The sequence below is a fragment of the Astatotilapia calliptera genome, chromosome 20 (assembly GCF_964374335.1).
Source record: "Astatotilapia calliptera chromosome 20, fAstCal68.1, whole genome shotgun sequence".
In the NCBI taxonomy this organism is placed as follows: Eukaryota; Metazoa; Chordata; class Actinopteri; order Cichliformes; family Cichlidae; genus Astatotilapia; species Astatotilapia calliptera.
The window spans coordinates 1,237,501-1,252,234 of record NC_137441.1 but is presented as its reverse complement, the minus strand read 5'-3'; the positions used below and the strand labels follow the sequence as shown (position 1 = coordinate 1,252,234).

The 14,734-nt window shown below is 44.9% G+C and overlaps 1 protein-coding gene and 1 long non-coding RNA gene across 3 annotated transcripts in view; one reads left to right on the top strand and one right to left on the bottom strand.

Annotated features, from left to right (window-relative positions):
* Positions 1-11: 11 nt before the first annotated feature.
* Positions 12-2,111, top strand: LOC145422734 (uncharacterized). Its single transcript, XR_013904024.1, has 2 exons — positions 12-160; positions 332-2,111. It is a non-coding gene; the product is annotated as an uncharacterized LOC145422734 (long non-coding RNA).
* The window catches only part of dnmt3bb.1 (DNA (cytosine-5-)-methyltransferase 3 beta, duplicate b.1), a 44,677-nt gene continuing 31,733 nt past the window's right edge, over positions 1,791-14,734 (bottom strand). Inside the window, exons 13-22 of one of the 2 annotated variants that reach the window (XM_026154950.2) lie at positions 13,558-13,670; positions 13,292-13,475; positions 13,021-13,105; positions 12,348-12,493; positions 9,056-9,146; positions 8,715-8,860; positions 5,415-5,500; positions 5,264-5,333; positions 5,062-5,180; positions 1,791-4,886 (exon numbers count right to left, since the gene is read on the bottom strand). In XM_026154950.2, the coding sequence (XP_026010735.2) occupies positions 4,745-4,886; positions 5,062-5,180; positions 5,264-5,333; positions 5,415-5,500; positions 8,715-8,860; positions 9,056-9,146; positions 12,348-12,493; positions 13,021-13,105; positions 13,292-13,475; positions 13,558-13,670 (1,182 nt within the window). In that variant the 3' untranslated portion in view covers positions 1,791-4,744. Of the gene's footprint in view, positions 4,887-5,061; positions 5,181-5,263; positions 5,334-5,414; positions 5,501-8,714; positions 8,864-9,055; positions 9,147-12,347; positions 12,494-13,020; positions 13,106-13,291; positions 13,476-13,557; positions 13,671-14,734 lie in introns of both variants that reach the window. The other variant, XM_026154949.2, reaches the window with a different exon arrangement.

Sequence of the window (14,734 nt, the reverse complement as noted above, 5' to 3'; positions counted from 1 at the left end):
AGGTGAGGCTGAGGATGCCCCGGAGACAGGAGTGGTGGGAAAAGCTCGCCGGCCCTGTTTGATAAGCTGCGGTTCCCTGAATGATCCGGAGAGAACAGGCCGTGGTCTCCGGCAGGACTCGCTGACTCTGTCAGGTGTTTCCGGATTCTCCTTCCTACAGGTGAGCGCAACTGATGTGCGCAGTAGAATCATACTGTCCTGCTAACCCAGAAGCAGCTTCCTGTCATGTTTGATGTCCAGATAAGTGACTCCGAGTTTCCTGCGTTTATTTTACCGAGCCTCCGCCCCGCTGCTTCCCACTTGACCTCTTCCTCTTTTTGTCTCCTCCCAGTGGAAGCTGCTGTGGATGGTTTGGCCCCTGCTGAGGGGCGAGTCTAGGTGACTCCGTCTGAACACCAGGACGGTTTCATAACTCACCACGTCTCTTTAGCTTCTGCTGCGTTTGATCGATGATGTGTTTTCCCTGAACGACGCTCAAAGTTCCCCCTGATCGCTTCACTCTATCCCACCGTCAGTGTTCACACAGCCACGCACAACGCTGACGTGACATTTCAGGATAAGTAACCACTCGGCTGTGTCCTTCATATGTTAAACACGCAGTTACTCACACACACACACACACACACACACACACACACACACACACACACACACACACACACACACACACACACACACACACCGAAGCCGACCCCTCATTCCTCAGCATTTTAGACTGAGTTATAAGTTCACGTTTTTAGTGTTGAGACAAATGAATGCAGACAACATTTAGATGACTCCGGGTTCTCTCGTATGTACTGAAACTCTGCTCAGTTTCAAATGAAATTTTAATGGACAGATGCAGATCGTTCTCCTGAGCATGGGTCAGTTCTTGGTCGGTTCTCTTCCAGGTGAGGTGAAGGACAAAAGGAGAGTTTTGAGGTTGTGGAGGTTAACGGTTTATAAAGAAGCTTGAGAGCCACCTGTGCAAGCTGGCTTTCATGTACTTTGAGGTGTTTCTGCTGTTTCAGCTGCCAAGTCTCATTTTTTATGAAGATAAATATGAAAATAAATAAACTTATGAAGCATTGTATTGTGATTCATGTAAATAGTTAACACAGATAATTGTCAACATGATTTGAAAACCTGCAAAGACATCAAGTAAACGGAGTGGACTCTCTTACTGTAGCTTTGCATGACACAGCTCAGAATGATCAAGGTTTGCACAGCAGGTAGGCGGGGCTTCTCCCCTCTCTGTGATAAACTGAGTGTTTAGAGCGGCCTGCAGTCTGAGCTCTGGGCTCACTGTCGTCACTTCCAGAGTGTATGTTTGTTCTCTCTCCCTGAGCCTGGTTCTGTTTCCAGAGATTTCTTCCCGTCGCCAGGTGCTTGCTCTTTGCTCATGCTCTTAGCCTTAGTGTACAAAATGTGTTAAGGTGATCTTTGTTATGATTTGGTGCTATATAAATAAAACTGAATTGCTGTACATCAGCTGTGGAACACCAGCTCATGTGCTTTTTAATTGAGAGCAGCAGAGGCCAGCTGATCACCGATTTGAACCCAGGACCAAGGGGAAACCCCTGTGCTGCCCCACAGGTTCACGAAACAAGTCATCATGTCACTTATTTCTCAGTGAATCTTTTCTTCATGCTGAACTTTTGGACCTGATCCTAGGCCCCGCCCAGCAGCCAAATCCCACTTTAACCCCTGCTGGCACAGTGTGAACGGTCCCTGTGACACTGCACCAAAGAAGTCAATACAAATCATTAGTGGATGAAGCAAAAAGAAGCATAACATTGGGCACGGCCATATTTAGGTTTTTTCTGCATTTTATTGAGTAAAAATTATATATGCTGCTATAGAAAGTACACAAAAATACAGCAATGTTTTCCTCTAATAAAATAAAGTGTAAAAATGTTTTTTTTGGCTTTTTCATAGAAGATTTATAAAAAGGTAAAAGAAAAAATTTCAATGGGATTATAGGTCACACACAGGCGTCCTCACTTTTCATAAAAAAAACATCAATAACTTCTTATTAATACGAGCTACTCTGCACTAGAACATTAGAAAGCGAGCTTTATACTGTGTTAATATAAACTATCATATAAAATGTTTAAAAAAACCTTTTTTTTGTTTTCCAGCAAAAACATTCAACGAGTTCAGCAGTTATTAATGAAGCATGTAAACATGAAGCTTTTGGTTTGTGAAAGGCCGTTCAACTCAGGAAAAAGATCCTGGCGGCACTTGAAGTGACTTTTGAAGCACCACATCTGTAAAAGAGCCTGAAAGTCAAAAAGGGTCTTTACAAAGACTTGTGCATTTTTCAAAATAAGATGCAGTTCTTAGTCAAATGTGAGTTAAAACACTTGTAAACCTTTCTATCGATACAGTACACATGAACACTGAAAAAAACCAAAGTTCCAGTGATAAAATAGAAGCTGTTTATACAGAGAGCAGACGGCTACAGCATGTGCTCACAGACGTGATGGTGTAGGAGGTAATACCCGTTCACTTTGGTTTGGTGACGGCCTTAAAACAGCATTTCAAAGTGTTCCAGTTAACAAAAAACCAACAAGTGTTTCAGGACTGCTACCCATAGATGGCGCTGTGTGGGGGCCGCGCTGAAACACGCTTCACCTGCGTCGCAGTGGCGTGGAACTTCTTTTGGGAAATCGACGATCTAGAATAAAGTAGTCACGAGAGTTCACATCATCTCAGAAACACGGATTTGGCTGAAACGTCCTTATCAGAAGGGCAGCAACAGAGAGCGCTAAGGACTCTAAAACACACGTTCTCCACACAGACCAGGAAACAGCACCGCGAGATGGTTTCTCGTTACGTTTTCTGGAAACATCGTCGATGAACAGCAGTTGTGACCTTTCACAGCCGAGGCGTGGTCACCAGTGTTTCTCCCTCTCGGTGGAATAGGAAGAGGCCGCACACTAACGCTCAGAGACTCGCAGCCTTTCCTGGATTCTAATAAAATGGCATCTGCCTGTTACAGTAACAAAACATCTACAGTAGCACAAACGTCATGACTGCATTCATCAGCTGTCTGCAGACATTAACAGAAGATGAGCCCCTCCCTGCCTTTCAGTTTTTGTCTTTCTGCATCAGCTTGTTTCAAGTATCCAAAGAGATACTGAAGAGATCGCCGTGACAACATCCTGAGCGCGCCCACATCACGCTCGCTACAAACTCAAAATAAAACGCATTTCTTTATACACCTGTTCAACCTTTGACCTAAACGCTTGTTTTTAAGGCTCTCTCCTTCCTGACAAGCACAGTCTGCTCTGATTGGTCAGTTTGTGTGATAAAGTGATACTTTTTTAACCACCTCTATAAAAAGGAGCTGTGAGGACTCTCTGTGGCCTGCTCCGATTGGTCGGATTCATCCGGAGCTTGTTACATATGTAACCAGCAGACTTTTCTGTGACTTTTAACTTTGTATCCAAGCCATTGTTTAGCATTTGTTGTTCAAAATATTTTTACATTCAAATATCACTGATGAGAATACTGATTCAGTCAGGTGACATCGCTGTTATGCCTCCAGAGTATTAGCTCTGAATTTAGAAAGCTTTACTTTGGTGTAAATAGCTTCCTATTTGTTCCCTTTTTTGAAATGTACACGGATGTTTAATTAGCTCTATGAAGTTTTTGGCTGTAGTAAAACATTCAAACACCATTTACCACCAAACTAACACTAAACTAACTTCTTCTTTTGTCATTTATTTGAGCGTTCCTGACTACGCACCGGTTTAACGGCTGTCACACCAGCGAGTTACGTGGTGACAGAGAAAAGTCTGGACTGGTGTGTGAGGCAGTTCAGCAGCAGTGTTTTCTTTGGGTTCGACTTTGCAAACCTTTAACATGCAAAAACCCTTGAACAGACTGAAAGTCAGAGGAACAACGAAAAAGTAAAATACAGCCACTTGAAACTAGTGTGCTAATATAAAAAGGAGTAAACAAAAGTACTTTTATTTCCTAAAATCAACAAAGTCTATCAATATAAAGTGATCTAAATATAAAGCTAAATCCCGTCTCATGTTTCCAGGTTAGCTTCAGGTCAGTAGCTTATACCGATCAACTTCCCCAATGAGGGTTTCTTAGTTTGGTCCTTTAAAAACATCCTGCAGCAGTTTTACTGTCGAGTGCACTCACAAAGTTTGGACCAGAAGCCACAGCATCATTACGGCGGACTGACCTCGGCGGGTAAAACAGGAACAGGACGTCAGCTCCGCCTTTGGTTCAAGTCACTTTTAAAGTGTTTTTGTTTGAGATTGAAAGCTCGCTACTACGCCGTTCTCCATCTTCTAAAACTTCTAGGTGTTATCTTAAAAACGATGCCTTCCAAGAGCGTTTAAATGAAGCTAAAATCCTATTAAAGTCACGCTACAGTCCTAATGTTAACAAAGCAAAGGCATGGGTGTCATCGTTCCCTTTTAACTCCCCGATGAATGGCGAATCGCCCTACTGGCCTCCTTACCCATCTCACCTTTGCTCACCTGACTAGACTCCGCCCCCTCTGTTTCCAGGGCAGCCGACGTCTTTCTCTAAGCTGTGAATCTGTGTTAGTGTGTGTTATGTGGATCTAAGGCAGAATCCAGGCAGCATCTCGAACCGTTTCCCCGCCGCGCTGACGTTTTGTCAAACCGGCCATTTGCCTTCCAAAATGTCCGACGGAGGGGAGGAAACGGCTGGCTGCTGACGGTTCTTGATAAAAAAGCTGGTGTGTGTGTGTTTGCTGGTGATGGCGGCTTTCTTCTTATTCACAGGCAAAGTAGTCTTTGAGCGGAGCGAACAGATGCCTGATGACGGGGACGCTCCAAGACCGGCCCAGGAGCTTCTGCCGGGCGCCGCGACCCATGTTGGACACGTCAGTGTAGTGGACGGGGAAACCAAAAATCCTGCAGAGGGGAGAAGACCAACCGGCTGAAGATGGTATATTTAAAGTTTTTGTGCACAGTGAGAAAGAAGACCGAGCGAATGCCGGTGTCGTCAGCACGTTAGCTGGGATGCATCGCACTGGACCCTTTCACAGTGTAACTGCCAAAAGCAGCAGCGCGAGTGTTGTCCGCTCACCTCTCCAGCTCGGTGCACCACAGGATGTCCTCCTTCCCGTTCATCAGCACGGGGAAGTGCTGGTCTTTCCCCTGTTTGATGGAGTTGGAGCGAGTAGTGATGGTGCGCACCTTTCCAAACTACGAGACAACAGACGCGTTGTCAGTCTAGCACACAAAACCTGCACGTGAAAACGTTTCTTTTCACGGTGTACGTGACCAACCTTTGCCACTCGGCCGTGATCCAGACAGTCCTGCAGCTGTAGCTTGTCCATCCCTGAGGCGCACAGGGGCCTGAAGCACAGGAGAGATCACACTGTTCACTCCGTCTGCCCTCACAATGCCGGGCGAGTTTCTGATGAAGCATCTGCTCACCTGTTCATCCCCGGCAGGTTTCCCCAGAAGTATCGAGCGCGGTGAGCAGCAGAGACCTCGATGGCATCAATCATCACAGGGTTACACTGCAAAGCAAGGTTGACAAATAACTGAATACATCCCATAATTACTCATGAACACACAGACGGGTTTTTACACCACATGTTCTCAGAGCCGGGAAAAATGATCCAGATCAGCAGACGGACATTTTTTTAAAATCTCAAAACATTTTTAAATATGTCGAGTAAATGATGTTTGTAAGCTCGTCACAGTAGGAAGGACCGAGGCGTCGTCTTTTCATCTTTAACGGAATCTTAACGTTGTTTAGACGTCCTGCAGATTCAGTTTTCAGGCTTGTGCAGGGAGCAAAGATGTTTCTTCCCGGCGCTATCATCATCTGTATATTCAAGTTACTTGTTTTCTTATGTATTTGAGCTCTCAAACTTGTCCTGAATTTACACCCAAAACGTTTCCACCGCTCCTCCTGCTCGCGATCGTGGCTCAAGAGTTGGGAGTTCGCCTTGTAATCGGAAGGTTGCCGGTTCGAGCCCCGGCTCGGACAGTCTCGGTCGTTGTGTCCTTGGGCGAGACACTTCACCCGTTGCCTACTGGTGGTGGTCAGAGGGCCCGGTGGCGCCAGTGTCCGGCAGCCTCGCCTCTGTCAGTGCACCCCAGGGTGGCTGTGGCTACAATGTAGCTGCCATCACCAGTGTGTGAATGGGTGGATGACAGGTTGTAGATTAAAGCGCTACACAAATCCAGGCCATTTACCATCTAACTGCCAGCTGAGTCTCGGGAGGTGTTAGCAGCACCAATGTTACGTCTGTAACTCACACCACAGACCAGGCATGTAAATCCACTTTTAATATCTACGGTCATAAATTAAAATAATTCAGCTCAGTTTCTGAGGATTTATATTCATATAATTTCACGATTTTGTGGCTCCCGGATCACTCGGAGTACGTCACTGAAACAAGGACACCATATGGACCAAATACACTACAACAGATTTCAGGGCAGTGGCTGTTTGACCATCTGAGACATGTTGAATCTACGTGGTACAAAAGTCCACCTGAACAGATGTGTGACTAACAAGCAGACGAAATGAACCAATGAGATTACCCCGCCGATGGATGGAGAAAGTGCCAGCAGGCAGGGGGCCTGGGGGTACCTCTGTTACATCTAACAATGCTGTGAATACAGCCATTCCCCAACTCTCTGTCAGTGGTACTCATGGCCATTGATCAGTGGGCTTTGATCAATGACCATGAGAATTAATGATCATGTAAATGACCTCCCAGCCCATTGTTCCTTCAGTGGGCTGGTTTCAGTCATTATGCAAATGTACTGTTCATAACAGCGGTCCCCAACCCCCGGGCCTCGGACCGGTACCGGTCCGTGAGTCGCTTGGTACCGGGCCGCGAGAGTTGAGGCTCAGATGTGAAATGTTTGGTTTTCATGGTTTTTATCGGTTTTCAGCGTTATTTGGTTATCGTTTTTATCAATAACTCGGTTTTCCTGGGTCTTTTCACGTGTGTTATGAATAAATCTTCTTTTTTTCAGTACTGGTACTAGTTTTATTTTGTTGTATTTATCCGCGACACCTTAAAGGCCGGTCTGTGAAAATATTGTCGGGCACAAACCGGTCCGTGGCGCAAAAAAGGTTGGAGACCGGTGACTGGGGAAACCTGCAGTCAGCTGAGACTGAAGAAGTCACCTGATGATGATGACGTTCCCAACACTGACTGTTAGCATTGACAACCTGCTAGCTGCAAATAATCATGTGCAGTTCTTAAAGCAATACCAACTACATTTTTAAATCTTAATATATTAAGTAATCCAAAGTACAGGGAGTGCAGAATTATTAGGCAAATGAGTATTTTGTCCACATCATCCTCTTCATGCATGTTGTCTTACTCCAAGCTGTATAGGCTCGAAAGCCTACTACCAATTAAGCATATTAGGTGATGTGCATCTCTGTAATGAGAAGGGGTGTGGTCTAATGACATCAACACCCTATATCAGGTGTGCATAATTATTAGGCAACGTCCTTTCCTTTGGCAAAATGGGTCAAAAGAAGGACTTGACAGGCTCAGAAAAGTCAAAAATAGTGAGATATCTTGCAGAGGGATGCAGCAGTCTCAAAATTGCAAAGCTTCTGAAGCGTGATCATCGAACAATCAAGCGTTTCATTCAAAATAGTCCACAGGGTCGCAAGAAGCGTGTGGAAAAACCAAGGCGCAAAATAACTGCCCATGAACTAAGAAAAGTCAAGCGTGCAGCTGCCAAGATGCCACTTGCCACCAGTTTGGCCATATTTCAGAGCTGCAACATCACTGGAGTGCCCAAAAGCACAAGGTGTGCAGTACTCAGAGACATGGCCAAGGTAAGAAAGGCTGAAAGACGACCACCACTGAACAAGACACACAAGCTGAAACGTCAAGACTGGGCCAAGAAATATCTCAAGACTGGTTTTTCTAAGGTTTTATGGACTGATGAAATGAGAGTGAGTCTTGATGGGCCAGATGGATGGGCCCGTGGCTGGATTGGTAAAGGGCAGAGAGCTCCAGTCCCACTCAGACGCCAGCAAGGTGGAGGTGGAGTACTGGTTTGGGCTGGTATCATCAAAGATGAGCTTGTGGGGCCTTTTCGGGTTGAGGATGGAGTCAAGCTCAACTCCCAGTCCTACTGCCAGTTTCTGGAAGACACCTTCTTCAAGCAGTGGTACAGGAAGAAGTCTGCATCCTTCAAGAAAAACATGATTTTCATGCAGGACAATGCTCCATCACACGCGTCCAAGTACTCCACAGCGTGGCTGCAAGAAAGGGTATATATTGGTTTTTGTTAAGTTGCCTAATAATTATGCACAGTAATAGTCACCTGCACACAGATATCCCCCTAAAATAGCTCAAACTAAAAACAAACTACAAACTACTTCCAAAAACATTCAGCTTTGATATTAATGAGTTTTTTGGGTTCATTGAGAACATGGTTGTTGTTCAATAATAACATTATTCCTCAAAAATACAACTTGCCTAATAATTCTGCACTCCCTGTATTCAGAATACGTTACTCACAGTGGGTAACTTAACAGAATATGACCAAACTACATTTTGGGGCATGTAATCTGTAATCCGTAGTGGAATACATTTCAACAACACTGCCTCCAGAAACCTGCAGCAATCAAACATATCTGTCAGAACACACTTGTTGGAAATGTTGAGGAAGCAACTTTAAGCAGATTTCCTGAACTTTAACTCCATTTACTGCACAGGCCTGCTCTCCACCCATGTGACTGACCTCCAGGAACCGCGAGATGTCCCTCTTGTCGTTAATGGCCATGGCGACCACGTTCTCAAACATCCAGAAAAATGGGCGGTTCTCGCCGTCCTTGGGCTTGGCTTCGCTCAGAAGTCGATAAAACTCGAAGAACAACCTGCCCGTGCCTTCTGGAGAGACAAAAACCATCAACAGTCAAGAACGCTAAAATCGAACTAGGAATACGCAGGCAGATTATCGCTGCATCAGAAACAACCTTTAAAGAGTTAAACTATCACGCTGTGTGGCTTTAGTGCCTTTAAAAGAGTAGAAAATCACCAAAACACACGTTAAATATACCCAGAATGCACTCAGGGACTCACCGTACAGGCCCTTCCTGGCAGGATTGACGATGGAGAGGTCGTTGCAGGGACTTCCTCCGATCACCAGGTCAAACGGACCCCACTCCTGAATCTGAGCGAGATGACAAAATCAGACAGAACACAGTTCCTGTTTTCAATACGACAGGATGAGTTTAATGTTTCGGCCAATAAAAGAGTTGAAGTTTAAAACTAATCTGAATAAAAAGAGTGAAACAGCTGATTAAATAACGTTTAGGTAAACGTGAAGCAGCAGAGGGTACGATTGTCTGATTCGAAGGGTTGTGTCTCCCTGTGTTCATATGTGATGTTTACAATGATTATTAGAAAGAAAAGCAAAGCTCCAGCTGATGCAACAGTCCAGTGCCGCCCAATATTCAGCGAATAAACGTTCATTATTAAAGAAGGAAGTCATCAACCGTTCCTGTTCTGAGGCTTGAACCTCGGAAGTTTGTCAATAATAAAAAGTGTAGAAACTTTATCCTCAACACGAACGCTGTTTAAACCGTCCTCTGAACACAACCGAGGAATAAGTGTGAAGAAGGGAACGTGACGCGGCGTGCCTCTTATGTACTTCCTGTTTTATTTTGGTAGTCCTGTGTTGCTTGTGCTTTGTCTTCAGTCTGACCTTCTCTCCTGATTCTACTTCTACATATATATATAGTCGACCTTAATCCTACAGAGAATGTGGTGATTTGATGGATAATTAAAGTCCGTCATATATCCACAAACACAACAAGCTGAAAGTCAGTGATGCTGCTCGGTTTGCAGTCCTGAACATCACGGCACAAGCAGGATTCTCTCTGATTGTGGAATAAAAGTATGAACATGTGTTTATAAGTTACACTTGTGTTTGAATCCTGCAGCTTATCACACATTTGATTTCCATGTGTGACGACTGCAAGTGTCCAGAGTGAGGACAGACTGAGGGACACACTGCTGCACATCATCTGTGAGGCTTTGCAGCCCTGATGATCCACCAGGACAAACTCAGCAGTGTGTGAGGAAGAGGAGGAGGAAGAGCCAGCAGCAGCTGACAGATGGAGAGAATAGACAGACTGTTCCCTGTTTGTGAAGGACTGCTAGGAAAGTTTAACATAACTGTCTGTGCTGAATCAGTCTTATTAGGTAATGTTCACATAATGTGATCATCCCAGTGTTTCCAGTGTGGGAGAAAGTACTCAGAGTACTCAGGGCCTTCAGGTTACACACTATGAAAGGCAGCAACAAGTTTAATGTTCAGAAACCTAAAGTCTGTATCAGCAGCAGAATGGAGCTAAAATAAATGTTGGTTTCAGTTCTATGAAGCTTTGAGTATTTTGGATCAGTAGCTGCTGTGTTTGTTGCATCATATTGCTGTAACTGTTTATATGCTTTATATATTCTGAGCTAAGTTGATCTATAGTGTTACATCATATTCTATAAGGATGTTATGTGTTTGTAGACTTTCTGCCCAGTTTGACCCATTTAGCAGACGTCAGCCTGTTTAAGGCTCTGATATCTATTCTGTGTGACTTACAGCAGTTATGACATGGTCTGATTTTCTCACCCAATAAAGGAATATTTCATATATCAGTCGACTCTTCATTCTATCAGACACAGTTATCACAGCTCCTACATTTGCTTTTACACATATATGTAAGCATTGAGCCACATTTAGTACCAACATATTAAAAGAATAATATTTGTCTCTTATGTATAACACATCTGTATATACACTGTCACAGATACTTGACAGGAAATATAAATAACTGCGACTTGAATCTTTGCTGAAGCTCAGTGTTTGACCCAGAGTTCAAACTCACTGCTGTAATAACTAATCATGATACATATAATAACTATAATATTGGCCATATTATATTTACATTACACAGTGAGATGACTTTAGTCTCATGAACAACATCAGCTGATTGTTATTTACTAACTAATCTTAAATGACTGTTCAGCCCAACAATCATGTTTACAGTCCTGTGGTCTCAGCCTCAGATACTCAACTAATCAAAGTGATGTCATGACAAAAATTAATGACCAACAAAACATTTTTCTCCTTCATTTCTGTCACACAAAGCTGTATGTAACGTGTCTCGCGGTTAGTATCATGGTTGCTAGGCAACAACAGCACAACAAAGACTAGACCGACCATTTCACAGCCTCGCACTTCCAACCTTCTCGGTCTTCAGAGGACGCGGCCCACGTAGACCGCGAAGGCTGCGTCCTCCAAGGCTGCAGACCCTGAGCTGGGACACAGCCCGAGTGTCCGTATGAGGAGTGAGCTTAACTGTTCGGACTCTGTGTTTGTGATAAAGGTATTACATTAAACTCTGGGTTACTTACTGAAAGTTTCACTTCAGCCATATTTGACTATAATTGTTGAGGTAAATCCACAGAGAGCTAAAGCTTTATGTTAATGCTCAGATGATCAGATTTAAGATTCCAGATCAGACCATCTAAGATGTTTTTAACAATATTGGATTTTTTCAAATACTTGATGTAAACTGATGAAAATAAAGTTTTTATTTATTTGTGTAAATAACCTCTTGTAGCTGACTGGCACCAGCTTCACAGCCCAGCAGGGTAAGGTAAGGTAAGGTAAGGTAACTTTATTTATACCTAAAGGCAAGGTAAATTTGCTTTACAGAAAAATGACAGCATTTGACATCCCTTTAAAAACACACATACCTAGTAAATATATAAAACTCACTGTGACACATACTTTAATATTTCGAATCAAAAACAGTTCTTATTTAATTCAGTGACAGCAACGGGGACAAAGCTATTTTTATAACGCTTTGTCCTGCATCTCGGAAATAGAAACCTCCGTCCTGAGGGAAGAAGCTGAAATTCACCCCTTAGAGGATGGGAACCATTTTTAAGGATTGATAAAGCCATCCTCTGTACCTGCTTAGAGTACAGGGAGGCTAAACAAGACTGTGGCTCACCTATCAGACGACTGGACCATCTCACTATCTGATTCAGAGAGTTTTTCTCTGTGACAGAGGTCTGACCGAACCATGCCACCAAACAAAAGGATAAAACAGACTCAATAAAAGAACGATAAAACAAAGTTAAAATTTTTTGGTCAATGTGGAAATGAACAAGTTTCCTAAGGCAATAAAGGTGCTGGTGACCCTTTTTACAAACTGATTTGCAATTTTGATCAAAGTTCAGTTTTTCATTTATTATGGTCCCAAGGGGGCAGCAGACTGATTCTGTTTCACTGGTTTTATTTCAGTCAGTTTGAGCTCGAACATCAGGCTGAAAATACAACAAAGCAGAAATTCGTTGTCCTGCTTACATTTTTCTTGGTGATGTTCCTCACATCGTGGACGTACTTGATCTTTCCTTCATGCCTGACGACGCCCACTGAGATGGAGTCCTCGCACACCTCCGATGCCACATACTGACCCACCTTAAAACCCAGATCTCTCAGGACCAGGTAGCCTGGAAACAAACACGCTCATCTTTACAGAGGAACACACACACAGACACACACAGACACACACACACACACACAGTAGCGGCTCTGAGCTCCTCGCCTGTCTCTCTGAGCCGGCCATCCTTCAGAGGAAACACATAACTTCACCTGTGACCACACCTGACCACGGGTGGGAATGTAGCCCGACCACTAAACTGACTGCTCTCAGCAGTCGGCGTCCGTTAGGATCTGTTGCTGGTGTGTCGACCACCGCTGTTCTCCACCTCCACGTTGGACTGCAGCTGGTGACGGCAGTCCTGGTTCACCAGAACATGCAGCAGGTGGAGAATCTGTCCGTGAGCCGGTACGGTGACCAGAAGCAGGACCACCAGCTGCAGAACAACTTGGATGATTTGGAGTCAGTTTGCAGGACGGGAGACTCTCTGCAGAGGCGGCTGATTATTTATTTCAACAAAACACACCCTAAATATGTGCAGAGGGGAAAACGATGGTTTATTATTGAACCTAAGCCTGAGCTCGCCTTCATCCTCACCTGTGGCAATGCCGTCAAACAGGGACAGCACTCTGATTGGTCGTCTCTGCTCTGCAGGGACTGCTGGGTAAATCTTTGGCTTCTCCTGAAAGGCAAACAGAAAGCAACAGAAATGAGACCTGATGCTCAGCCGACGGGTCAGAAACCAAACGCAGCGTTCGTCCTGCTGCTCCCGCCGTGCACACGAGGGGCACAGAGCTACCCGTGTGATTTCATCAGGTGTGCTTTACAAGATCAGATAAAGACACGAAACATCTGAGAAGAAACTCACAAACTCCTGTCCGTTATCGTTGGCGAAGAACTCCTGCAGCTTGAGGCTCCAGTCGTGCCGTCGTTTGAGGACGCCGTACCGCAGCAGCGGCTGGCACATGTAGCATCGCCACGGGTCTAGATAGCGCGCCTGGTCGGACGCACCCGGGTCCACCAGGATGTCCAGACAGTCCACGCAGAAACACCTGGAGGGAGCAGGCGGAGAGGAGGTGAGCCGAGGGAGGGGCAAAGAGGGGAGATGGTGTTTCCTGTTCCTGTCCGTCGGACCTGCAGCAGTTCACGTTGCCGCAGAGCAGAACCTCTCGACCGCCGCAGCAAACGGTGCAGTAAGACTGGTAACCGTCGTCGTCGTACATGTAGGACATCTCCAGGTACACGTCCTGAATACACACAGGAAACCATTCATGACTTATTCAACCAGGAAGCCCCTTCAGATTAAAAGCTCGTTCGTGGCAGACCTGAGCAAACAGCACACTTTGTGTTAGGTAATGAAAGAGGAACAGAACAAATATGAAGCTCTCTGACCTTTAACCTCTCCTGGAGGGGACAAAAAGCTCTTTCTTCTTTTTAAATAATGAAATCAAAGAGTTGTGCTGCGTCACCCCGAGGGCGTCAGCTTCAGCGTTCGCAGCTGATTAATAAACGACATCTGGAATGATGACAGAGCAGGAGGAAGTCTCCACACGCTCTGTGGTCGAAGCCCCGACAGCTGCAGCTGAGTGTCGAGCTGCCGTTTTTCAGGGTAACCATTTATTCGACTGCGCGGCGCCACGTTGTTTTTTTCTCCTGGGAAAATCCCACGCTGCCCACACAGGAAGTAGAAATCATTTTGGCTCCCAGACTGTTTGGTTAATGGGAGTTACCAGTTTGCATGTTTGTAAGAATCAGATAATAGACACGGTGTAAATATTATCAGCGTTATTATCACTATCAGCAGTTTGATTTTCTAATCAGAAGGTTGCTGGTTCAATTCCCCGTCTGCTCCAGTCTGCATGCCAAATATCTTTGGGCAAGGCACTAGCCTGTGAGCGTTAGCTAGAAACCATGGATGAGTGTGTGAGCGGGGCAAGTGTTGTTGCTGCTGCTCACACTGAACCCAGAGCGTCTCAGCTTCGTATCTATTCTACTTTCAGACGTTCGTATGGTAATTACACCACGCCGCCGTCACTCAGCGCTTTAATCTGTTCAGCTGAGAACACCTTCATCATCATCATCATCATCATCAAAAGCGCCCCACTCTCACTCTGTTTACTATGGAGCGTTACTTCCTCTGACACAACCAGCTTTACAACTCCTGTCAAATACTGGCTTAAAGCCAACGTGTAGCCCAATGGCGATATTACAGGGTGTGTGTGTGTGTGTGAGTGTGTGTGTGTGTGTGTGTGTGTGTGTGTGTGAGTGTGTGTGTGTGTGTGTGTGTGAGTGTGTGTGTGTGTGTGTGTGA